The sequence below is a fragment of the Aureobasidium melanogenum genome (assembly GCF_000721775.1).
Source record: "Aureobasidium melanogenum CBS 110374 unplaced genomic scaffold scaffold_12, whole genome shotgun sequence".
Lineage (NCBI taxonomy): Eukaryota > Fungi > Ascomycota > Dothideomycetes > Dothideales > Saccotheciaceae > Aureobasidium > Aureobasidium melanogenum.
In genome coordinates, this window is record NW_024470064.1 from 38,180 (window position 1) to 63,153 (window position 24,974).

At 50.2% G+C, this 24,974-nt stretch overlaps 11 protein-coding genes across 11 annotated transcripts; 5 read left to right on the forward strand and 6 right to left on the reverse strand.

The window, feature by feature from the left end:
* Positions 1-1,472: 1,472 nt before the first annotated feature.
* On the forward strand, positions 1,473-2,737 carry M437DRAFT_75764 (alpha/beta-hydrolase; the record flags this gene model as incomplete). Its single annotated transcript, XM_041026479.1, has 2 exons — positions 1,473-1,596; positions 1,677-2,737. 2 exons carry the CDS (start codon positions 1,473-1,475, stop codon positions 2,735-2,737), a joined length of 1,185 nt encoding a protein of 394 aa, XP_040879088.1.
* A 248-nt stretch (positions 2,738-2,985) lies between these two features.
* Positions 2,986-3,865, reverse strand: M437DRAFT_50125 (enoyl-CoA hydratase; the record flags this gene model as incomplete). Its single annotated transcript, XM_041021953.1, has 2 exons — positions 2,986-3,427; positions 3,483-3,865. The coding sequence occupies 2 exons, from the start codon at positions 3,863-3,865 to the stop codon at positions 2,986-2,988; spliced, it is 825 nt and encodes a 274-aa protein (XP_040879089.1).
* A 360-nt stretch (positions 3,866-4,225) lies between these two features.
* Positions 4,226-5,307, forward strand: M437DRAFT_84980 (uncharacterized protein; the record flags this gene model as incomplete). The annotated part of the gene is made up of 2 exons (XM_041028198.1): positions 4,226-4,790; positions 4,853-5,307. The coding sequence occupies 2 exons, from the start codon at positions 4,226-4,228 to the stop codon at positions 5,305-5,307; spliced, it is 1,020 nt and encodes a 339-aa protein (XP_040879090.1).
* A 76-nt stretch (positions 5,308-5,383) lies between these two features.
* Positions 5,384-6,907, reverse strand: M437DRAFT_50090 (acyl-CoA dehydrogenase; the record flags this gene model as incomplete). The annotated part of the gene is made up of 5 exons (XM_041021947.1): positions 5,384-5,865; positions 5,916-6,159; positions 6,213-6,493; positions 6,556-6,658; positions 6,722-6,907. 5 exons carry the CDS (start codon positions 6,905-6,907, stop codon positions 5,384-5,386), a joined length of 1,296 nt encoding a protein of 431 aa, XP_040879091.1.
* A 352-nt stretch (positions 6,908-7,259) lies between these two features.
* M437DRAFT_49857 (luciferin 4-monooxygenase) lies at positions 7,260-9,041 on the forward strand (the record flags this gene model as incomplete). Its single annotated transcript, XM_041021908.1, has 4 exons — positions 7,260-7,517; positions 7,767-7,836; positions 7,890-8,731; positions 8,805-9,041. The coding sequence occupies 4 exons, from the start codon at positions 7,260-7,262 to the stop codon at positions 9,039-9,041; spliced, it is 1,407 nt and encodes a 468-aa protein (XP_040879092.1).
* A 732-nt stretch (positions 9,042-9,773) lies between these two features.
* M437DRAFT_84983 (NPD-domain-containing protein) lies at positions 9,774-10,949 on the forward strand (the record flags this gene model as incomplete). Its single annotated transcript, XM_041028199.1, has 3 exons — positions 9,774-9,786; positions 9,847-10,108; positions 10,163-10,949. 3 exons carry the CDS (start codon positions 9,774-9,776, stop codon positions 10,947-10,949), a joined length of 1,062 nt encoding a protein of 353 aa, XP_040879093.1.
* A 2,143-nt stretch (positions 10,950-13,092) lies between these two features.
* Positions 13,093-13,494, reverse strand: M437DRAFT_84984 (uncharacterized protein; the record flags this gene model as incomplete). The annotated part of the gene is made up of 1 exon (XM_041028200.1): positions 13,093-13,494. One exon carries the CDS (start codon positions 13,492-13,494, stop codon positions 13,093-13,095), a length of 402 nt encoding a protein of 133 aa, XP_040879094.1.
* Positions 13,495-14,552: 1,058 nt separating this feature from the next.
* On the reverse strand, positions 14,553-15,819 carry M437DRAFT_84985 (uncharacterized protein; the record flags this gene model as incomplete). Its single annotated transcript, XM_041028201.1, has 2 exons — positions 14,553-15,249; positions 15,386-15,819. The coding sequence occupies 2 exons, from the start codon at positions 15,817-15,819 to the stop codon at positions 14,553-14,555; spliced, it is 1,131 nt and encodes a 376-aa protein (XP_040879095.1).
* A 439-nt stretch (positions 15,820-16,258) lies between these two features.
* Positions 16,259-19,307, reverse strand: M437DRAFT_75769 (uncharacterized protein; the record flags this gene model as incomplete). Its single annotated transcript, XM_041026480.1, has 2 exons — positions 16,259-19,180; positions 19,281-19,307. 2 exons carry the CDS (start codon positions 19,305-19,307, stop codon positions 16,259-16,261), a joined length of 2,949 nt encoding a protein of 982 aa, XP_040879096.1.
* An 892-nt stretch (positions 19,308-20,199) lies between these two features.
* Positions 20,200-22,020, reverse strand: M437DRAFT_75770 (general substrate transporter; the record flags this gene model as incomplete). Its single annotated transcript, XM_041026481.1, has 4 exons — positions 20,200-20,502; positions 20,559-20,921; positions 21,061-21,906; positions 21,961-22,020. The coding sequence occupies 4 exons, from the start codon at positions 22,018-22,020 to the stop codon at positions 20,200-20,202; spliced, it is 1,572 nt and encodes a 523-aa protein (XP_040879097.1).
* A 1,884-nt stretch (positions 22,021-23,904) lies between these two features.
* M437DRAFT_66523 (uncharacterized protein) lies at positions 23,905-24,723 on the forward strand (the record flags this gene model as incomplete). Its single annotated transcript, XM_041024765.1, has 1 exon — positions 23,905-24,723. One exon carries the CDS (start codon positions 23,905-23,907, stop codon positions 24,721-24,723), a length of 819 nt encoding a protein of 272 aa, XP_040879098.1.
* Between the last annotated feature and the right edge of the window lie 251 nt (positions 24,724-24,974).

Below are 24,974 nucleotides of genomic sequence, written 5' to 3' on the forward strand. Positions count from 1 at the left end.
CCTCAATTATGGCCTCCTCTTCCCAAGCATCCTCCATGATGGCTTCGTCCTCGAAGGCTTCTTCCAGTATGGCTTCTTCTGCTGCCGCTGCTGGTGGTTCTTCCAGTCACTCCATGACGGGTAAGCTCTTCCCTCCCATAGTCACCGTCCATTGCTGTCCGAAGTGTTTGCTGATTGTCTTTTACCAGCCTCCTCTGCGTCCGCAGCTTCGGGTACTGCTTCCCACAGCTCAGGATCAGGATCAGGTTCAGCCACATCAAAGGCTGCTAGCGCCACAAGCAGTGTCGCCGCTTCTACAGGCGCTGCTGTGTCGTCCAAGACAGCGGGACTTGCAAACCTTGGTCTGGGCTTGTTGTTCGGTGGATGGCTCTTCCTGTAAACCATGTTTGAACTGCTGTTTCCCAACTTTTGATATTGTCATATGTTGTCTTTGTTATATCCATTTTGACGGCTGCGATGTGTACTCATTTGGTGTTCTTTACAATAGCAATGCATTGATCTTGCAACAAACATCACCTACACTGCCAATCTTGCATTGCTTGTCAACTTGAATTTTGCAGAAAGAGGCACTCCGGATTAATCTTTGAGGTTTACACGAGCTGCCTGTGTCGGTCCGCTCATCTGCTATAAGAGCTCAATACAACATGATCTTTGGCTAGGAAGCAAAAAGGCTTGGAAAGCACAAGAGAGTGGATTTAGAACGACATCCACCTCCTGAGAGTCCAAACAAGGCAACACATAGATCAAGTCATGATGAGTTGAAATCACGAAATGAGTGGATGCCAGAGACACCCTGCCTCGACAACGCCACAGACGTAACCCCTGACGATCTTCCTGTCGATCTCGGAAGCAGTGCGGGGTAGACCCAGCTCCGTACCAATCTCGCAGATGAATTTCGGAAAGCTGAAAACCGGACGACTTTTCATCTTTGCTCTCTGCCAGCATCTTATTGAATTGTATGGCAGAAAGATATCATTGTTGTCAATCATTTGACCTGACGTGAAACAGGACCATGTGAGGAATCAGAATGAAACGCCCAAGCTTGGAGGAAAGGGTCCTATGTGGGTAGGTGGTGGATCTGAAAGGTCACGCGGATCACGCACAATGTGTCCGCCAAGGATCAATAACCTACTTCTAGATCATGCATATGGCTTGCAGCGTTCTAAGCATATCGTTCTTGCATGATATGCAGCAGAAGGTGAGGTTCAGATGGCCGGGTAACAAAATGGGTTACAGAGAACATATAATACCACATCTTGCAGGTATATGCGACAAGACAGAACACCTCGGCTTCCCGGCCCGGGGCGCTCGGGTGCCTGACTCTTCGACCCGTTAGATAATGGATACCCCTCACAAACCTTTAGCGGCTTCCCAACTCTGGGCCGATCTACGGCTGCCATAACCGGCAACGTATACATGAGCTTACTTAAGAAGCAAATGAACGTTCCCCCACGGTGATACCCCGCGAACCTATGCCCACGTCTACTGGCCAATACGTCTTGGGACCGAACACAGAGCAGCCAAAACACAAAGATAACATCGTCGAACTTGCAAAACGCTATGGATGTGATCAGGACAATCACCTTGGGGGAAAAGGTAGATCTGGTCGCACGACTTTTGTTCTGCGGTAAGTCGTTTTTGTCACCGAATCTTGAGTCCACTCCTGACCATCTCAGTCCCGCTTGTTTATATAAGGGAAACGATCAAGACAGTGACGACGGCTGTCCAGCGGGGTCTCCCGATCAAGGAATATTTGACTGCCACAGTGGTCCGTACGCTCATGACGTGTTTCACCGAGCGACAGATGTTGTACCTTCATGGACCCACATCGCAAACATACCAAACATGGATCGAGAAAGAAGCCAAAATCCGCAATCTCTCTCCAGTTCAAGATACTGTCGTCTTGGCTGATAGTACGACCAGGCTGCATTGGATCAAGAAAACCAAGGACAAAGCATCAAAGGTAGTTTTGCTGTTCCACGGAGGTGGCTACTACGTTCCAATCGCACCTGGACATCTCAATTGGTGTTCATCGATTATCAAGGCTTCTGACTCGACAACAAAGACTATGGCAGCTGCTGTATTAGAATATGATCTCACTTCACAGTCAAAATATCCTCGTCAGCTTCAGCAAGCAACTCTCGCACTGCAACACCTCTTGCAGCTTGGTTATCAACCAGGAGATATCTTCATTGGAGGTGACTCCGCTGGTGGTCATCTTAGCTTGAGCCTTTTGTCTCACTTGATGCACAAACATCCTTCAGTGCCGAGTGTGAATATCAGTCGCCCTTTGGCTGGAGCGTTCCTAATCTCCCCGTGGGTTACAGATGACTGTTCGACAGCCTCATTCAAAGAAAATGCATGGATCGACATGCTACCTCACCACATAATAACCGGCGTCGCAACTTTCTTCGTACCTTCTCATATCCGACGAGCAGAATCAGCGAAGAAACAAGGCTGGGCGATGCCTCAAGATGCAGATGATGGTTGGTGGCGTGCGCTGGCGAACGTTGTCTCCAATGTCTATATCACTGCGGGCGAGCAGGAGCTCTTCCGCGATCACATCGTTATCTTTGCAAACATGCTTCGCCAACAAGCTCCCAGCTGCCACATTGAGCTGGAAATCGGAGTAGGAGAGGCACATGATCACATGTTACTCTGGGAGATGCTGCATTCTCGCGAGAACCCTGCACTCAGAAGACTTGACAAGTGGTTCGTTACTATTCTGCAAGAATGAGGTATTCCTGCTGTGTCAGCAAATGTTTTCTTGTTTTTGAAGTATAAAACAGCGCCAGAGATCAAAGTGGAATAGCAAAAAAAGCATTCTTCAGAAGTCTGTGTTCTGCAGATTAAGGCCTTTTGACTGCTGGGCTCGCTGATGTTCGCATAATATCTGTCCTTTTATTCTTATTAAAAGGCTTATCCGAGATCTTTCGTAGGACTGCGTCATATAGTAGGCTTTGGTGATTTGGTGACTTGAATCTATCACAATCTCGATGGCACCCATCTGGGCTGCTTCTTCGCTGCGAATGCTTCTAGCCCAATGCGCAGGTTTTCAGATGTCATCAAGGCGCGCGAATACCTCTGCTCCGTTCGTTGTGAGGCTTCTTCAACACTACCACAGGCCAGCGATTCTCTTAAGCCAGAGCGAGTCACAAGGACAGCATCAGGCGACTGAGCTGCTATCTGCCTCGCCAGTGCCATGGCCTTCGCCATCATTTCCTCTACTGTGTCGGTCACTACATTGACAAAACCCAGTCCGTGTGCTTCATCTGCACTTATACGTCTCCCGGTCAAGGCCAGCTCGCTAGCGACCTGTAGACCGCAGACTCGAACAACACGTGATAGACCTCCAGCCCCTGCATAGAGACCTCGTCGCACTTCGGGCAGAGCGAATATCGCTTGTCTGGCAGCTATCACCATATCGCTGAGAGTGTTATTCTAGGAGATGGAGGCCGCTGTGATTGGTAACAAATACATACCAGTTCAGACAGATTTCAGCCCCGCCCCCAAACGCAAAGCCATTCACTGCGGCAATCACAGGTTTCTTACCTGTGCGACGGCTCAATCCTGCAACACCTGATGGGGCCATGGGTTGCTGTTGCTGTGGACTCGCACCGTAGGGAGAATCGCGCTGCTGTTTCAAGTCTCCACCAGCGCAAAATGCCTTAGGTCCCGCTCCAGTCACGATAGCTACAATCAAGGAGGGCTCGTCATCGAACCATTCAAAGAGGGTTTGCCCCTCCAGATGACCGCTCATTGGAATGCTGTTCATCTGCGATGGGCGATTGATGGTAACGAGCATGATGCCCGGCTCCGGGAACGTGACATTGTAGACGGAAGTGGGTGGTGGTTGAGGCGACATATGGCTACCCAGTAGTGACACTATCGAAGAGTTATATGAAGATACAGGTGGCTTGAATCACAAATCTAGTCCTGTCCTGTATTGAGGATATGTAGTTTTGAGAATTTCCGAATTCCGATGCATGCCCAGCCAAGCCACGATCTGGGACAACCCCGCTTCCCCGAATGTTAGCCCTGCCGTTTTTGCCGAGTTTGTGGGGACCCCTCGTGTTTCAACTTCCATCACCCCTCTCCGCTGATTCATTGCCGACGACCCTTACGCTGAGTCATTGTGAGCGACAGCTCGGCCGACTCACTGCAAACGACCTCGTCGCTGATTCGCTGTTGCTTTGACAGCCTACAGAACTGATAGAAGTGCCACATGACTCCCACAGCTGCTTCCCTGGAGAAGAAGCGACTGCGCGATCGACGTGCCCAGCATGCCGCCCGAGCACGTCGTGACACCCAGCTGCAAGCACTCCAGCAACGCGTGGAGCAGGGTGATAAAATACAGGCACAGCTTGAGGTTGAGGTGCAGCAGCTCCGTACTGCCCTGGATACTCTCCGCGCCGAAAACCTTCAGCTTCGTCGTCAACACACGGCCGCTATCGAGCTCCTCTCCGGCAGCAGCGAGTTGATACAGGAAGGCGCCAATGGCCAGATATCTCACCATCATAGCTCGCCAAGTCTCCCTCAAAAGCAGCTGGATGACTGCAGCCCGTCCTCGACGTGGAGCCGAGTACCACAAAATTTCCCGGAGGACAGCCTGTCAGCGAGCCTGATGCCCTGGTTGTTATGTCCTGCTGTGGTAACACATCTAAGTGACACGCCCTGCGGCCCCGATATATTGTATGGCAGTCATACAAACCCGTTGAGTAACGCAATCCACATAGCCTTCTCTTGTGCACTGCACGGTACCCTTAATGACCCTGAACGCCTCGCCCTCGGTGAGTTGCATGATCTCGCGTACCGAAAGTGCTATTCCTCCAGACTGACAACAGTGGTCAAGGATATCTTACCTACATTGTCTCGAAATGGCGTGTGGAACCCTCGCAAGAGCGCTTTGATCGCTTGCCAGAGTTCATGCGCTCTACCCAACTCCAAACTAGCCAGCCACACCAGGCCATAATTGACGGCTGTATCTGGCCACGAATGCGGGACAATCTCATCGAACAAAACCTGCCAGATGCTCAAATTCACTCCAAGATTGGTTACATGATCTCTGCCATGAGGCTAACGTGGCCCAAGAACATGACTCTGTTGAGACCACGACCAGATGGGGAGCTCTGCATCCGCACCGACTTCATACAGACTTTCATGCGGCTGGAGAACTGGTCTCTTACCACCGAGTTTGTCTCAGAACATTCTGACATGGTGAGCTGCATGTCTTGGTCGCCCATGCCAAGCCAAGAATCTCCTGATGAGCACAGTCGAGTGAGGATAGTCCCTACTGTTCATGAATAGGGATAGAAACCTGCTATTCATGATTGAAAGAAATGTTCGAGACATCTCTTCCTGATCCTCCACGTTCTGGACCGCTTCACAGTCTGGAATTCAACTTCTCCTTCCGCTGCGTCAACGCGAGCTCTTGACGCACGGCCAGGTCGCCAATTATCTCCTCACTTCCTCCACCAACAACCATGACACGTAAATCTCGACTGATCTGCTCCACCGCACCACCAACCCCACCCCTCTGGTATCCAACGCCGCCAAGCACTTGCTGCGCTTCTCGGCATGCCAATTCGAGCATGCGACCCCCAAAGATTTTGGCCATAGCAATGCGACTCGCCACATCATCTGTCCAACCATTAACATGTACATGGTACGCAATCTGTTCGATCCACGCCCAGTGCGCTTCAATATCCTTAGCGACATTGGCAAGCTTGTGCCTGATTACTTGATTGTCGAAGAGGGGTTTACCAAACGTGACGCGATCCTGTGCATACGCAAAAGCGGTCGACAAGCAAGTGCGTGCTTGACGATTCATGGCCACAGCAATAAGAAAACGTTCTTTGTTGAAGTCTGGTCACGTCAGCTCATGTATGCCTGGACTCTAGATTTGATTCACGTACTCGTCATCAAGACTTTGAAACCTGCGTTTTCTTTCCCTATCAGGTTCGTCACAGGAACCTTGACATTTTCGAGCGTTATCCATGATGAATTGCCAGCATTATTACCACTGTTTTTGATCTTTCTAGCCGAAAATCCTTCCGAATTTGTAGGAATCACAAGTACCGATACTCCTTGAGCACCAGGACCACCCGTGCGCACGGCAGTGGTCATGTGTGTAGCTGAGAGTGCTCCAGTTATCCATTTCTGTGATCTTGTCAGATCTTGATAGTTAGAGGCCACATTACCAGTCATCATACCTTATGTCCGTTAACAACATAGTACCGACCATCTGGAGTTTTCTGAGCGGTCGTGCGTAGATTGGCCAGGTCTGAGCCACCAGTAGGCTCGGTCGCGCCCAAGCAGAATGAAATTTCGCCAGTGAATATCCCGGGCAGCCAAGCGTCTTTCTGTGCTTCTGTGCCATGCGCAAGTACTGGAGGAGCGCCGATCGAAGACGCTCCTGCGAGGCCGGCCTGTACTCCGGTTTTTATGCGTGACAGCTCGTCATGCAGCACCATATAGTGGAATACGTCGTAATCTGCCACCCCAGCTCAGCAACTTTTCGAAAGTATTCGATCAGTCAGCGAATGCCAATGTTACCTTCTGGAGCTACGCCGCCAATATACTTAACACCTGCCCTCTCCCGATACTTGCGGGGGAAATCTTGCAACACTAGACCGGCCTTCGTAAAAGCCATTGCGGCCTGTCAAATGTTGTCAGACCATTCAAAGCTGTGTCCTGTACGGGACGACAGGGCCAAACTCACTTCTTTTGGCACTTGACCATTTTCCTCCCATTCGTCCTCATAAGGCAGGACATGTTCATCAACGTAGCTTCGAATTGCTTTACGTAGACGTCGGTGACTGTCATTGTAATATGGCGAAGCCAAGGTAGTATACCAAGCGGGCTCAGCCCACGGCGCCAAATCGCCAAAGATCTCGACTTTATTCATTCTGGTGGCGGTGCTTGAAATTTGTGCAAAATTGTGTCTGGAGAAAGGCTTGTCTGATCTATCGTAGACTAAATCAAGCTGATATTCCAATTCGGCAGATCCAGCAGCCTAAATTACATCTTGTGGCTCCGAAATCTTAACCCCGCTGGAGAAGCGCTGAATCAGTGCTTGCTGTCGTGGCAGGACGCATCGTTCCGAAATTCCGACTGCAACCTCCACTTTACCATGTGACGCATGAATGGTAAAGTGTTATTTATGTATCATGTTAGCCTTCGCTCAGAAAGATGGTCTGAAAGTCCCTCCGAGCAATTATCACGACTGCACATCTTACACCAGCCTTACATCAGCGGAAATGGCGCAAGCAATCACCATATACGAATCTCCTTACCCGGACATGCTCATACCAACTGATGTGTCCATGTCGGAGTATATGATCCGCAGCAACCCAGACGATGTTGCCGATGATAAGGTCATCTTTTCAGACCTCGAGGAGCCGTACGATTCGGTGACTTATGCTGGGCTGCGTGAAGACACCGCCAAAAATGCTGCTTGGCTGCAGAGTATAGGCTTGCAACCTGGAGACACCGTAGCTATGTACGCAACGAACAGCGTCGCATGGATCAAAGCGGCCCATGCCGTGGTCTGGGCTGGAGGAGTTCTTGCGGGCATCAATGCAGTCGTCTCCGAGTTCGAACTCCCGCATTACCTCTCTGTTGCAAAACCCAAGTTTGTCTTTACCGATCCGGCGCTGCACTCACGCGTGGACTCTGCGTTGAGCAAACTTTCCGCTCAATCAGCAAAGGTGATCGACCTCGGCACCACTCGCGGCCAAGGGTTCCCAAGCAACGTGCCTCATCAGCGACCCATACCACCGTACGCTGTTACTGAAGATAACCGCAAAGTGCCAGCAGTCTTGCTTTTCAGCTCGGGTATGATATGTTCTGATCGAATGCGTGCTTCTGTTGTTGACTTATTGTTGCAGGCACCACTGGCAAGCCAAAGGGCGTGCTTCTCAGCCATCATAATATGATTGGGCATCTTCTTGGGCCTCGCAGCGGCAGTTACGAGACGATAGGCCACCACACTATAGAAGTGTTCTATCCACCACTGGCGCATATGTTTGGAATCGTCGGTGCTGTCTTCCCCGGAGCTTACAATGGCTCCCACACTGTCCTCATGCGACAGTTTGACTACCGCAAATGGATAACTGCTTGCGCAAAGATCAGAGCCACAAGCTTGAAGTCAGTGCCCGCGATCGCAGTGATGATTACCAAGGATCCGGAGATTCTCAGCGGCAAACTCGATCTGACGAGCGTCCAGTATCTACTGTGCGCGGGGGCTGCATTGCAGCAAGAGGTTGTAGCATCTCTACAGCAACTTCTTCAGGGAGTGAGTATTGTTCAAGGTTTCGGAATGAGTGAGACTGCTCTTTCCTTCTTGCGCCCACACAGGTCGGTGGAGAAACGCGGCAGTGTTGGAAAGCCATTCCCCAGTGTGAAGCTCCGAATCGTTGATGATCAGTATCGCGATGTTCCTCGCAACACTCCCGGACAAGCACTCGTCAAGGGCCCAACTGTCTTCATGGGATACCGTGACAACGAAGCCGCAACAAAAGAGAGCTTCCGCGACGGTTGGCTGTGTACAGGCGACGTTATAGCCATTGACGACGACAACTTCCTTTGGTTCAAAGACCGAAAGAAGGAGATGATCAAATACAAGGGCAATCAAGTTGCACCTGCCGAGCTCGAGGATCTTCTGAACTCACATCCCGCCGTCGCCGAAGCTGGTGTGTGCGCTGCTTGGGACAAAGAGAATCAGACAGAGGTATGTCAAAGAACAATTTAGAAGAGGGAATTTAAATTTGAATGTCTGCTAACTTTTGCTTCTATCGACACAGATTCCAACCGCTTATGTAGTGTTGAACCCGACCAAGAAGCAAGCGGACACAAGCGAGATTCTCGCGGACATCCGGAAATTCGTCGATACGCGTGTTACTGGCTACAAGAAGCTCCGTGGTGGTGTACATGCTATCGCAGCACTTCCCAAGAACGTTACAGGCAAGCTTGTGCGTGGAGAGCTCCCTGCACGCAAAGAAATGGAAAAGGCGTTCGCTGCACCGAAGGCGAAGCTGTAGTCCATAGCTAGATATATAGTCAGGGAAAAGGTGTTCTTATGAGGGACTTTGGCCATGGGCGGTCGATAGATCTAGATAGACAGTGGATCTAGGTACTCATATCCAACAAGTGTTCAACGATCAAACCAGATGTCAATATCGCTATATAGTTATTAGTCTCATCGCATAGAATAGAAGATCATCGACAGAGGTGACCGTCCTGTCGGAAATCATGGATGTTGCGTAGAACAAGAACACATCACGCCCATCATCAGCATTAAACACAGTATCAATTCGTTGCGCCTCGGACCAAAGGTTCACTACAAAAGCAAGGTGTGATTCAGGATACTGAATTCTTCCGAGTGCGCCCCCTCACAAGACCCCGAGGAAGCAAGAGGAAGGATGGCTCGCGCGATCCGAACTCGAAAGCGGATGTGGTCAGCGCTGATTCAGTGATATACCCTGCCCCGCATCGTAACCCCAGTCGTATCACGGCTGAGCTGCATCCGTCAACCGGGTGGGGAAGCGGGGGGCGATCAGCGCTGATTCAGTGCCATGACCTTAACACATATTGTCAGTAGAAGCACGGCCCGAGGATTATTCTGGGAGCTCGAGATTCCGGCTTTCCGGGATATTCTTATAATACGACCTTGAGTACATTTTTTGAGTCTTTACGCCTGGAAGTTTTGATCTCAATCCGCCAACAGATTTACCAGTTCTCACGTCGCAGAGTGACCAAAACCCGTGATCATAATGGCGCTTCCTCGTGAGAAACATCACTAAACCCTGACATCGCTGTTAGTCGCGACTGACAGTGCTACCCTAGAGATCTTAAGGACACCGTCCACAGACATCTTGGGCGTCAAACATCCTATCATGCTCGCTGGAATGAACCAGGTGTCGAGTCCGGCCCTGTGTGCTGCTGTCACAAATGCTGGTGGCTTTGGTGTCATCGGTGGTGGCACATACACACCAGAGCAAATGGCAGAACAGATTGACAACACCCGAGCCCTGCTGGACGACAAGAACGCGCCGTTCGGAGTAGATCTCCTCATCCCTAAAGTTGGCGGAGGCGCCCGAGCGACAAAGTAGGCACAGCATACATTGCGATTGTGTTGTAGAATTTTGGCTGACGAGACTAGTTACGATTACCTCAAGGGCAACTTGGACAAGCTTATCGACATTATCATCGATAGGAAAGTGGCGCTCTTCGTCTGTGCAGTTGGTTTGGCTCCAGCACATGTGGTCAAACGTCTTCATGAGGGAGGAGTGTTATACATGAACATGTGCGGAGCACCAAAGCATGCGGTAGCAGCCGCCAGGAACGGTGCTGATTTTGTTTGCGCAACTGGCAACGAAGCCGGCGGTCACACTGGCGAGATCCCAACCATGGTCCTGATCCCAGCCGTCTACGAAGCCATTAAGGGGATCAAGAGTCCTTATACTGGCAAGCAAGTGCAGCTGGTCGCCGGAGGTGGCTTGTACAACGGCCGATCAGTCGCGGCTGCCATGTCGCTCGGCGCTAGCGCTGTGTGGGTTGGTACCAGATTCATCTTGAGCAAAGAGTCAGGAGCATCCAAGTTCCACAAGCAAGAGCTTCTGACAGCTGGCCATGGTGACGTTGTCAGGTCGACTATCTTCACTGGAAGACCACTGCACTCCAAAGCCACCCCATACTTGCGCAGATGGGAGGAAGACCGACGTGTCGAGATGTTGGCGCTTCAGGAAAAGGGCATCATCCCAGTGCACCATGACCTCGAGAAGCACCCTGACGACGAAGAAGTACTGGACGGACAGATCCCCATTCTCATGGGAAAGGTTGCGCCATTAGTCAGAGAAGACTTGCCTGCAAGAGTTATTGTTGAGACACTTGTGCAAGAAGCAGACAGTGTTCTCAAGGAGCAGCAGCAATTCATAGCTAAACTATAGTAGACGCAAGAACAAGGAACATTACAAGGCTGGCAAGCTTGATATCAGCCAATATCACTCAGCGGAAGTAGAATTTGTTCACTCCCACTTTTATGCTTTTGGGTGACAAGCGTTCTAAGCATGGAATGATCCACCAGTAGAGTCCAATTCATCGGAGGTAGTGTCAGCATGAGCGACAAAAAAAAAACGGTTCCAGTCGAACCCACATGATGGCTTGCTGAAGGATGTTGCCAACCTTACAGTCGAGGTGAGAAGTAATACTTCGAGCGGGGCGCATCAAAGACATCATGCGCACCCTGGTATTCACAGCCAAAACTCATTCGAACTTTTAAGCGCTAGATATATGGTTTGGAGTGGGGCGTCGTGGAACTACCAAGCACGCTCACTTTGCTTCTCGGTCGTCGCTATATACGTGCGAATAAGGCGTGTGCCCAGGCGAGTGCTGTCTTGGCTACAGTTGATGTCCAGTCAAGAACACTGCTGGAAGCTGAAAGCTTCTTGGTCTTAGCGCCGTAGGCGGCACGGGGCTTGCGAACGCATTGATAAAGGAACGACTGATGCGATAGCAAAGCTACATGAACATCCTCGATGAAGCCCTGTGCCCCGGCTTCGAAGCACAATCGATGGAAGTGAGCGTGTCTTGAAGCCGACTGTGTTCATTTATGTCTCGGAGAGCACCATGAGGTTTGTGGCTGTAATTCACATCTTTACTGGCTGTTGAGATATTCTGCGGCATGGCCATCGCTGCACATAACGATATGCTTTACAAGGAAGATCGTCTGCGCAACATTGCTTGGAGTTCTTGGACCGCTGTATAAAGTCCTTCGGGAGGATCAGGCATACCTTTCCCATCGTGAGAAGAGGACGAGGGGTAGATAGGTCTATGTACATCTGTAGTATCAGAAGTAAGGACCAGTGCTGTCACAAAGTTGCAGTGTGTGAGGTTCGTCAAGTGCACAAGCTGTCTGTGGTCTTCACCGCAAGTGCACAAGCTTTCTGTAGATTCTACCGGCAGAGGCAAAATCCTTGAAGTGCAAAGAGAGAATCTCGAGAAGGGGGAGATTGGAGGAAGCAGGGAAAGATGATGAGCGGAGCTGACTGCGGTGAGGAACAAGTGAGACAGCAGCGCCGGTTTCCATTGAGAGGTCCAGCTATATAAGGGATTGGAAGCGGTCATTGAGGCCACTGACTAGTGACATCAGGGTCTTCGCAATGGCTTGTGAATCTTCATAGAGGCAAGCTTTGCTTGGGCTGCATTGGCTCTGGTTTTGGAGCAGTGTCAAACTCCTAAGCTTCTTGCAAGATTCCCTGGTCTGAGCAAAGTGTGCAGTAGAACCTTTGACACCAGCACCGGTGCTGAAGACCTGGATTAGCCTCGGTCTGAATCTTTTGTTGAAGCTCGTTGTAAGCCTTGAGCCTCACACAGGCATCTTCGCATTGTCGCTTGAACTTCTCGTAATGGCTACAAGCTTGACCATCAGTCACAGTAGCATACTCCTGCTTGTAGACATGGAGACAGATGTTGCTCCGTGAACAATATATAGGAGAGTATGTATACAACGGGGAAGCCTAGTCCACTTCTCAAGCCAAGTCTCCATAAGGATGTTATCAATTGTACATTGCCAAGGAAGACAAGTTTGAGTGCTCCAGATGTGCTGCGATCACGGCCAGGTGAGTGTCAAATCTCTTGTCATCTGAAACATTCTCGGGCGACATGGTGCTGGTGCCGTTTGTGTCTTTCAGAGTGCTGATGAAAGTTGTCCTGGGGCCACGTCTTTTGAGGTTTCGTTCATCTTGGTAGGGATTTCGACAGGTGAGATGGATGACATGCTGAGATTGGTCGGCGATCACATCCTCGGGGCTCCAATGACTACAGTTTCCGACCAGAGAAGGCTATATACAATGACTGAGATAAGGTAAACTGTCTGTGAATCATTCCAGCCATCAGGACTCTCTTGCAAGCTGAGTCGTAGTCGCAGTCGCTCGTCGATATCAAGATAATAACAGGAGTTTTTGTGCTGTGAGCTCTTAGACATCAGCTCTATTGATTGGCTTTCTTTGGATGGATTTCAAGAAATAGCCGATGTTGTAGTCGGTGCTCGATTTCATCCTCCAGCGATGCATTGATGTGATCCATCTACTGTCAGCTGATGAGATCGACAGGATCGTTGCGTACCCAGTTTTGAGTTTCGAACCACTGCCAATTGAACTGATCATAATCAACACTGTCACGGTCTGCGTCACCGGTAGGGGTGAAATTGTGGCGGTAGTCAACGGAGACCTCGCTGTTTCCTCTTGCGAAGGTAGCCTTATTGAAGTTGTAGAGGTAGCCAGTTTCGTAGTCGCAAGTGAACAATCCGAGATGGATTATGTTGTTGCGGTTAAAGTAGTCGATTTCAGGGCCAAATTGGACAATATCTTCGACGCCGCCACGCACCACAATGGCTAGTCTCGTTGTGAATGTAGGCAGTGTCGTGATCGCAGACGAACTTGCCGAGAAGGGTGATGTTGTTGCGCTCGGATTATACAAGATCCAAAGCGTCATCAGCTCTACTTCCTACGAAGAGTTTCTATGAGCCTTGAAGCTGTCCAAAGCAGCCCCAAGATCGGTAAGTCGAGGCGTCGCCATGATGATGTGTAACCCTAAGCTTGATGGAGATGTGGGAGAGGATTCTAAGCGTCCGCATCTGGTTGGCCGTCCGTGTAGCTCTTTAGAGAACTGTGCTCCTTCTCTAATGCAAGGAGGATCCAGCGGAAGCCCACGCTGCTGCTGGAAAGCATCAGCAGACCATGCAAGGTGGCCCACAAGGATGTTGCTGGATTTTTCATCGATAAAGAAGATCAACACTTGAAAAGTTGAGTTTTGTGGTGCTTGGAAGAGACATGCACTTCTCAGTGGGTCTGGACCACTGCGAAAGTTCCAGCGTGGACAGGTGTTCAGTCTATCATCGATGGCAGTCTTTCCCTCTTGGGCCTTTCTGCAGACGTGGTCGTCAATCAGCACCAAGACGATTGCGTGACGACTACTGACTGCGGAACCAATAATTCTGATGATAATGTTGTACATCTGCTGTTGTGACCTGGACGCTGTGTATACCAGCGTTCCTTGCCGTTCTCAGTCTGGAACATAAATGTTAGGCAAACCAGAGGAAGTCTCCAAACAGCAAGGAATAAGCAACAGCAATATCGTTCCATGTGCCGCTCTTGATACCGCAAGACTTGACGAACGGAGATAATCCTCAAGTCATCCAGTGCGACAGAATTGGGTTCTTCTTGTCAAGAAACCTCTCTCAGACTACCAACGAAACGTCTCAGTAGGGCAGTACCAATGCCCACGCAAATGCCGGAGTTGTAGGCCTGGACATCACAGGTATCTCAGTCGTGGATGATGGCACGCCAGCTTCTGAGCAATTGACGTACGGCTCCTGAAGTACTCTGTTTGACGCGTGGGGAAGTGGACATTCTTTTCGTAGAATTGCAATACCAAGCGTGGACTTACCAAATACATGTGAATGCCCGAAATGATGGAGAACTTGACATGGAGTCGAAGGTTGGGACACTAAGGCTCCACGAGCAATCTGAGGTAAGTCTCAGTGAAACTCTTCAAGCCGGCACGTTCTTGGCGACCTTACACTTCTTAGTGTCCCTACGAGCCTTCATACATCCAACACAAGGCTTGTTGGGGTCAGGCTTGACACATTTGTAGTGTTTGTGATGGCAGTTATCCCAAACGAGGCGTTTATTTCCTGCGTGGAATTTGCCGCGGCGTTTGCGAGAGATGGGAGCTTCATATCCATAGGTCTGGCAAAGAGCTGCTGCATGGGCTCTTCCGCTGAAGTTCCTTGCACTTCTACTTGCTGGGCTGCCGTTATATAGGTGACGAGTTTGTGTTTGGAGGCGGTGCGGTGGAGAAGTTCGGCAAGAAGGGCTGGTGACCGGAGGCACTGGAGGCAAAGATAGGGGCCATGGGATTGAGCTCTGGGGGGTGAGCGACGCCAGAGTCAGTCTCGTCGTGGTACTTGCGGAACCAAAACCAGTGCTGCTTGCCACAGATGCGCGAGAAGAAGAAGGAGCAGCACCGAATATAGCTCTATAAGTCGAAGAGGCCGAAGCAGGAATAGCAGATGCGATGAAGAGGAAGGTCAAAGTCGCCATAGCAGGCGGACTAGGGCGAGCCATGGGGGAGGAATAGGGGGCAGGTTCAGAAGTGTTCTGGATGGCACCAGAGCGGCGCTGGACTTGATCATTGGCAGCTGGGTACGAGCTCCAGGAAGGCGACCAAGGGGGTTGACGCTGTAGGCTATAGGATAGGGGTTAGTTGAGTTTCCGTATCCATAGGAAGACTGAGCAGCGTCAGGATAGTGGCCATACTTGTTGAGTCGAGGATCACTCTGCCTGCCACACCAATATCGAGCAGTCCGCAGCGTAGTAATCACCTTGCGCAGGAAGATACGACACAGGCTTCATCGGCGGCCAGCAGCAATTCAAGTGCTGAAGGAGCTCTCTCGGCAGTCATGGCTATTGTAGCGGTGAAGAATGTATCGCCAGATCCGTTCAAGGGCGTGAGGCTGAGAAAGCAGGATACCAGGAGACTGACGAGACCCACGACAATGGGGAGTTCCTTGATGCGGGCGTAAAGTAGGATTAGAGTGGTGCTGCTCTCGTGGGTAGTCTCAGCAGCAGCGACATGTATATATCCATCAAGAGCTTTCCGAGTATCCAAAGCTGGTAGCAAGATGCAGACAAAGGCCAGGCAATCATCATGGTGAATGGTGATCGCCACCTGAGCGTAAGTACAGCGAGTGGTTGGATCCGGATGAGATTGACTGGAGATGGTGACACTGATATGGATATCGCTGCCCAAGATCATTGATTTGAGGCGTTCACAGTCTTGAGGCCTTATACAAAGAGCCAGTAGATATATAGGTGGTGATGAGAGTGGAAAGACCAAATTGGCGGCGTGGATGGCGACTTACATATCCCGCCCGACTGAGGAATCCTGCGAACTTGGAAGCTGCTTGATTGCGGCGGATGGCAAAGAAATGAAGCATGTTGTAGAAGAGTGAAAGACGAAGACAGAAGAGGTCGCCTGTAGTACGTCGACAATCTGGAAACACAAAATGTGTGGAATGGGAAAGACGGAGAAAGCGACTGCCGTAAGCATAAGATTTATCGAAAGAAGGGCAAAGAAAGTAAACGGTGAATGTAAATCGGTTGATTGTCTCTCGTCTCAAGCTCAAGCATAGCTGCAGCAAACGACAAGCTTACCCTACCTACCCAATGAGCACATTGCCCTGCATACAAGCACATCAAGTCTCAAACACAGTCTCCACATCCTTCCAATCACCCTTATCTCTACGTTCCCAATACCCGTGTTTGCCACCCACCAATCTCCAAACCTCTTCATCACCTTCCTCTCCCTTGACAAGATCAAAGAATTTCGGTTTCCATTCCACACCATGTGTCTCCAAGACCTTTCTTCGTGCTCTTTGTCGTTCTTCAAGACGTGCTTTGAGGGCTTCGGCTTCGTCTGTTTTGCCGTCTTCGAGGGCGCGTTGATCGGGACGGAGGCGTGAGTCTGTGGGTGCGATTGCGTTCTTTTCGTTGTCGTCGAGTTGGTTGAGACAGGCTGCAAACGAGGTGTATCCGTATACCTTGGCTGCATTGGGAACAAGAGGACCAGCTGTCCATACTGTTTCGCCGGTGTCGGTACGAGACAGGCTTTCTGTCCATTTGCCAACCAATGTGGTTCCGAGTGGGGATGCAGATGAAGCCTCGTAGAACTGTGTTGTCACTTCTTCACTGCGACCAGAGAAGATGCCTCCAGCTTTGAAAGTAGCAACGGCTTTTGATCCAGTAGTCTCATTGACAATAGTCATGCTTTCCACAGGCTCGACGTACTTCTCGCCTGCAATTACATTGCGGAGGAAACATGTTGCCAATGTCCAAGAATACTTCTCGCCATTTACGTTGTGAAGAACCAGTCTCATCTTGCCTTCCGTGTTGAGTTCGGCACTCTTACCCCAGAATTTCTGAGTTGGTTGTTGAGATTGAGACAGTGACCATGCTGAGTCCAGAGCATCGGCTTGGAAGGCCATACGCACTGGTCGATGGCACACCTTCTCAGAAACAAAGCGGAAGCCAAGATCTGGACGGATGAGTTCGTAAGTCTCACCAAGCATGGGATTGAAAGGCTTTCGAATCGCTCTTTCCTTGACACGATTGCTGGCAAAGTTGGAAATTGCAAATGCTGCAACATACACAAGTCGATCTAGAGCTTTGTCTGGTGACAACAATGAAGAAGCCTTGTGTAGTAGGTCAACAGATTCGAAAGGTTCGGCAAGACGCTGTAAAGCCGAAAGTGGCTCGTTTGCAGTGACTGGCATGCTGACAGTACTCAGGTCTTTTCCAGCATTCTTTCTGAGGAAGCCAATGAGCGACGGAGGAGGTTGCTTGGGTGGCGATATAGTTGTGCGATAAGAGACCTTTGGCAGTTGCGAAGTCAACGGTACAGGTTTAGCAGGGAAGAGAGACATCTGGCCGGCTGCAGTAGTTGTGTCGTTTGCAATCTCTGTAGCATCTCCCACATCGCTGCTGGTGTCAGAATCATCTCCGTTAGAAGTGATGTCTTGGAAGTCTTCATGTGTGGCTTCACTAGATCTTCTGATTGACAAGAGTTGGGATGGAGCGTCCTCGGCATCAAAGAATTCTTGCGAAGATACCGAGTCGATGGATAGACGAGAAGCGGCAGGAGCAAGCAGGTTCGGATTGATGGACATGCGACGTGCTTTTGATTCTGCCAGTAGAGCGGAGAAGTCATTCACCACATTATCCAAATCGCGAAGAAGTGCTAAGCATCGTTCGTGAGTTTCCTGCATGGTGATGGATGTGGTATGAGGCTGTTTGTTCAAGTAGCTCGGTACTGGGGAGGTCGAATTGGAAGTAGCGGCAGATCCATGAGGGACTTCAAGCTGCTGACCAGAAGTCTTGCGCTTGAAGCCAGGAGCATCCTTGCTAGCTGTACTAGGCTTGCGTTTCCAGAAAGGCAGCCGTTCAGAAGAGGTGGTTGCAGAAGCTGTATCGGCATCGGCGAAGAAGGGGTTTGTGGTTGACTCGACAGAAGAAGCGCTTGGTGAAGCGACCGCAATGGAAGGTGAAATCTTGACATCAGTGTCCTGAGCAAGTCTGCGCAAAGCATCACGAGAACCAGAAATTCTGCTGACAATCTCCTCTGCACGTTCCCATTCGACAGATGTGACAGCTTCCGAGTTGCTAGCAAAGGGGCTTCTGTTCTGAGTAAAGGCAGCCGGAGTAGAGGGACCAGAAACAGCAGTTGCTGAAGCACGTTCAAGAGCTTCTTTCCACTCCTCAAAGTCCTTCTGATTGCTGGCTCTAAGATGCCAAACCTCGGCACCAGAATCGACGGAGAACTCGCGAGTTTTGGAGTCACAACCGACTGCGACTAGCGACAGAGGCACAGCGCCACGCAAAGCAGAAGCATGACTGTTGCGGTAGTAGGACAGGGTTCCAGAGGTGAAGTCGAGAGAGAAGAAACGACGAGCATAGCCCTGACCCTTCTTTCTGCGACGCTTGCCCAGGGTGCCGCTGTGGATATCGTGCGGCGCAAGCGACTGATGGAACGAAGACCTTGGACCCTTTGCAGCTTGTGTGTTTTCCAACTCTTTCCCCAACGACTCGACAGAAGCTCCCGGTGAAGCAGAAATGCGCGGACTGGTCTTGAGATTCGACGAACTCGGTTGAGCCTTGAGTTGAGCTCTCGACTTTGGCGGTGCGTTGGTAGGGTGCGTCATGAGTACGAGCGTGGCAGTCTTGGAGACAGTCTTGCTGAAGGTGTTGTCGAACACAAGACCGTACATGCCTCCCTGTCCAGGGCCAACATCGTAGGTGCCGACTCTGACTTTATCAGCCTCGCAATTGCCCACCCATTCAACACAGCGCAAGCCAATGCTGTGCAGTTTCTCTATGACAGTGCTAGCCTCATGCTTGGCCACCGATCCTCTTCTCTTTCTTCCATCGTTCAAGGGTTCGTCATTGCTATGGGCGCTCGGCGGAGGATCGAGGGTGGCAGACGAGGTGGGCATTCCAGGGGCCAGTCCATTCTTTGTTCCAGGATGTTTGAAGATGCCAAAGTTGATGCTTTTCTTGTGCGGCTGCACACTCCATCCAATCGAATGTCCTTCATTGACGTGCACCCAGCGCACAATGTAGCTCTGTGATTGTTGTCGCCGTCAGCCTCGCATTACTTGTATACACTTTCGGTTCGGTCCGGGCTTTGACACCGCGACTGTGCCTGCATCAAGGCCAACTCACCCTCGAATGGATCTGTAGATTCTCCATTCTTCCCTTCTACCTTTGAGAGATACAGAGAGCTACAGAGGCAACATCCAGCAGTAGGTCAACGTGTTTCCTTAGGAATGATTTCGTGTCAAAACGATACGGGAATCCAGGGATGAGCACGCAGTGGCCCAGTTATGTCAGCTCTCGCGAATCCCGCGACCGACACTCAACGGCCCTTTTTCCAAAAATCGCCGACTGTCCGGATCTTACGATTCCCGTGTCCGAAATATCGATTCTTGCGATGCTCTCGTCAGCTTTGTTGGTCGTTGTTGTACTGTAGTAATTCTTGCGAGAGCTGACTGTCGGTGAGTTGACTTTGTATTGCTGTCTTGTCGCAATATATGACCTGATTGGAAAGAACACGCGGCCGTATAGTGATACGCTCATTTGCTGTGCGTTTCTCGATCCCTTGATTTCAGCCCTGTGCTTTCCCCAGTTTCATAAACAACGCTGTGACGACGCCAAGATCGGTTTGTTTTGCACATCTATGCAATAATTGTGATATTTATGCTCGCTCTTCGCTTCTCGTCAAGGAAGTTCTTGCGAGGTCAAGAGTCTCGCCATCATTGATGCGTTCGGACTCTGGTGATTGCTTAATACCAAAAAAAGAAGGCGATGGCTCTTCGGTGTCTTGAGGTTTCGATGTGGCTGAAACGCGCGGCCTTTTCTTGTTATCAAGCCTCTCTCACCGGTAGAACGATAAGCTGTCATGTTGAATACGGCTGCGATACGGTAGGAGAAGAGCGAAACACACGACAATCCTGTTACCACACACCGACAATCCCAGAAGCATAACAATGAATCTAGCATATCTACTTCATGGATCCATTATGTCCATCTATGTGATTCTGTACCGATACCATCTACATTCCTTCTATTCTTGCAATGAAAACTACTCGACGTCTCTGTCCTTGAACACCTGCTGCTCCTCAACACGATCAACGTGCTCGGCATGAGGATCAGCCTTATATTCCTCAGCCACAGCCAACTCAACATCCTTCTTTCTCTGTTCGGGCGTGACGGCTCCAAACAAAATATCCATCTCTTCCAAGCTGCGACCTGTGGTCTCTTTGAGGAACATCAGAACAAATGCTCCCATAGCTGTGCAGAAACAGCCAAACATGATGAATGTACGCCAGCCAATGCTGTTAATGGCTGCAGGTGTGACTTTTGTGACGACAAAATTGAACAACCACTGTCGCGGAGTCAGTTATTTCGGAACAATCTCCACAGGATTTGAAAATCACAAACCTGAGTAGCAGAAGCCAAACCAACACCATACGCTCGCAGTCTCGTAGGAAAGATCTCTGCAACGTACACCCACGGTACAGGACCCCAACTGGCGCTGTAGCCGATAACATACAGATAGATCATTACCACCATGGCAATAGAAGGTGAGCTCACAGAGCTAGCATCCGGGTCTGGTGGGTACGAGACAAGAAGTGCGCCAATGATGAACATGCAGCTAGCCATCCACCAGGCTCCAGTAACCAGTGGCCATTTACGACCAAATCGTTCAATGCCGATGATGAGGAATATGCCTGTGGCAATGACTTTGACCGTACCGTAGATGCCGGTTGCGAAGAGTGAGGTGCTGGAGCCAGTGAGACCAACCTATCTCCATATTAGTAAAACTGCGCAAGAAATGAGGAAACGAAGAGAGAAAACAAAATAGAAAAAGAAAACTTGAAGCCTCAAGTCTTGCCTCTTCCTCCTCTATAATACAGCCACAACATGGAGAGCAACGACTTACAGATGCGAAAACTTGTGGTGCGTAGTATCCAATCGAATTTGTGCCGCTCCATTGCTGCCAGAACATGATGCAGAACGCAAGGCCGAAGCGTTCCCGATATCCAGGCTTGAGACATTCCTTCCAGCTAAGACCTTCAGTAGCCAAGAACTCTTCCTCTACAGACGCACGAATCTCAGCAAGCTCCTGAAGTACCTCAGGGTCATCGGTAGGCACACATCGAATATATGCGAGAGATGCCAAAGCCTCATCATGACGATCATTCTTCGCCAACCACCGAGGGGACTCTTTCAAGAACCAAAGACCGCAGAACATGATTCCAGAAGGTACGAGTTGAAGGCCAACAGGAACGCGCCATTGCATTGTTGTGGGAGCCATGTTTTTCTTGACACCGTAGCATAGCCAGTAGCTGAACATGACACCCAAGACCAGAAACTCTTGGAAGAGACCAGAGATCCTACCACGAACATCAGGAGGACAGTTCTCGGAGACAAAGACAGGTGTGATGGCGCTCATACCGCCGATACCTAGACCAGCGATGACACGACCACCGTAGATGGTACCGATGGCATGTGAAGCTCCAGTCTGAACAGCAGCGCCAACCATGAAGATGAGACTAAAGATCATGAGAGAGTATCGACGACCAAGACGTTCATTCAGCCAGGGTGCAGCCAGAGCGCCAAAGAAACATCCAGCGGTCAGTAGCGACACGACATTCGACGAGATCTCAGCGTTCCTGCCGTTCTTGAAACCTGTTGACGAAGCGGCCATGCCAAAGTCGTGCTTGAAGCTTTCCAGTTCCAGAACAGACCCCATGACACCAGTGTCGTAGCCGAAGAGGAAGGAGCCCTGCCATAATTGTCAGGAATTGCATCATTGTAGGACAAGTGTTGAGGTCCTCACCATATAGGCCACTAGGGTCAACAGGTAAACCCTGCGATTCTTGAAGAAAGCATTCGCCATTTTGTGCAATGTTTCAATGCCGAAGACTCTGCGTAACCAGAGAGTTGAAAAGAGTGAAAGGAAAGCGCTTCAAGGGAGACAAGACACATTTAACCCAGTCGCCGAACCATCCCATTGGGTCTGTTGAGGGCTGACTTATCAGTAGCGTGCTGTGCCCTCTCCGCGACCTCCATGTCTCCTCCACAGAATCCATCCCCTCAAATGGGCGGAGAAACCCTCATGGAGAAATAGGTGTGGGTCTGTTGCCCAGTCTTTCTCCAGATCTGCAGGTGGATACCATTTTTCCGTCGAGAAGGTCCGTGTGATGTCAGCGTGGTGAACTTCGAGGCATGCACTCGACTGTGCTGAAAGTGAAAGATATCTTGCTGTCAAGAGATACGGACATAGCGACTTTTCCTCAACAAATCTCATAAGCGATGATATCGATAATCTAGGGTTGTGGTTAACACAAGGCTTGAAGGATTCTGGTGGCGGTAGAGTTATAGGGCAGAAACCGACCGGGCTTGGCTTCCGAGTCAGGTTTCAACCGAAGCCATCATCAACAACATCCAATCATTCGTGCATCCTTCAAAGTGGCTTTTCACTAGGGAATCACAAGCATGGCGATGGCATGTGTGGCGGTCAATTCTGCTGCAGGTCGACCTTAGATTGGCTGTGGGTGCTTGTTTTTGAGATGCAAATACTCACTGTTGACAATCTTACTGGAGAAAAACATAATCCCTTCTTCATGACTCCGAAAGTGTATCCAAACAGTGCCAGATTCTCTTGAGGTAAATTTAACATGATGGATAAGGACATGATCCTTCTTGCTCGGATTAGACATGATAGAAAGCTCTTGTAGACTGTTGTTGAAGGTTGATCATGACGAACAGGGTGAGTTGCCCAGCACGGCGATTCTTCGGCAGACAGAGGGTCCGCAAGAAGACCACATGCCCTTCTCAAGTATCATCCTGCGTTGTTGATACTTGCGGCAGTCTTCGAGAAACTCGTACCCTCCTGGTGTGGCTTGTCTTAAACGAATGGGTCTAATGACAACATACTTTAACGACGCACAATCACTTCTTTGAATGCAATCTAGCCAAAGAGATCAACTGAGAAGAAAGTTTCCTTCACACATATTTTATCACTCGAATTCGTTGTGCGTTAGTATAGTCGTACCCAAGAGTGTCTACCAAACGGGAATATAGAAGATCAGTCATGATACCATGGCACATTGAACTGGACGTGAAAAAGCTGTCTTGTATCTGAACCTGCTACCTGAAATGACAGGGGAAAACGGGCAAACTTGACAATGAGATTGGTGTGCAAGAACAGAAAGGAAAGCCTGCATAAAGCTCGAAAAACAACAAACTGGTAGAGGGCTTGGTAAAAAGCAGATCTGCATAGAAAATGACAAAGAGAAAAAGATTCATGGAAGCAGCCTGGTGCACAGAGCCTTCGGGGTGGACAAAATGTGGTCGATTCTAATGACAAACGAGCAAAAGTCTGCTGGTGTGCTCCAGAATCGAACCAAAGACCTTTGGGGATGGTTGTTTTGTAGAAGTCCGTGACGGAACTTGTTTGCGTCTGCGCATCACTTCTTCCAACTTAGTAATCTTCCAACACAACCACACAAATGCATACACACACGCTACAGCATCGTTGTCAGCACAGTCAAGCGGAAAACTCATCTCAAAGCTCATCAGAATGTACAACGTCAAAGAAATCGCCCTCAATCCTCACATCAGCGCCATCGATGGCTTTCTCTGGGACGAGCACAAAGAACAACTGTTTCCAGAACGGGCGCCCAAGTAGCTCAAAAACGCCCAACACAAGTCTCAACGCATCGCCTAGACTCGTCCGATCGACGCTGGCCGCCTAGAGATGGTGCGAGACAGGATCGTCATGTACGAGGCAATGATTGCTCACAACGAGCAAGAGGCTCAGATCCAGGCTCAAACTCAAGGTCAGGATCGGGCTCAGTCTGGCCGTCCGGGTGTTGAACAGCCGGCTCCTCAGAAGGATGGCCATTATGGTCTCAAGGAACCTCCACTGCCCCACGTCCCTTCGGGCCAACAGCAAGATATGCCGCATCTCGAGGATCTTCATCTAATCCCCAAAGACGAAGAAGCCGAGAAAGATCTGGAAGATGGTTCTGCTGCTGCTTCCTGTGCCGGTCATAGGCTCCCCGCAGTCAATGAGGAGGGCATGCCTCGCTATTTCGAACATCCGCACAACCGTCGTGCAGATCACCCCAGACCCGAGGAATGTCTTGCCTTGCAAAAGAAGAATAGAAAAATTGCGGCAGTTGAGGCAGCCAAGGAAAAACGTTTTGGGCATGTCCCTCATGCCGAGTTAGAGAGTACGGCCACAGAAGAAATCTCTCGCCGTTCGCCATCGCTTCGCTGCCGCTCACGTTGGCCTAATCGCGGCTTCGCAGATTACTGCAACCGCCAGGATAACTACAATGTCCGCGACGCCGCCAACATCCCTCGTAACGGCGATCAGCAATTGCAGACACGTGCCGGCAATCAGCAGGTACAGCAATATGCCGTTCCGGCCTATCAGAGCCAGCCACCTGCCCACTTCCCGTCACCGCAAGCTCTGGGGGATACTTTCTTCCAAGCTCCTGGACCATTTGGAGGTAATGCTTACCACGACACGCCGACCACGGTCAATCTTCAATACGGTGTTGCTCCCTCTCAGCAGTCACAGTATGAATAGGTTGAGATCACGGTGTAGGCTACGTCGGTGGCTATGATGGAGACTTTGGTGGTCGTCAGAATGCTTCCGGCATTGAAAGAGCAAGGAGCTATGGAAGAGGCAGAGGCAGAGGTGACAGTTGAGCAACGGAGGGCTTCGAAGGACTTCGGACGAATTGCATCAGCCAAATAAATCAGCTCTGTACGCCAATTTCTTTCCTCTCCTTTTGATCCTTTGTTCTCTTTCAGCGTTGCGTTCATCACCTCGTCAGC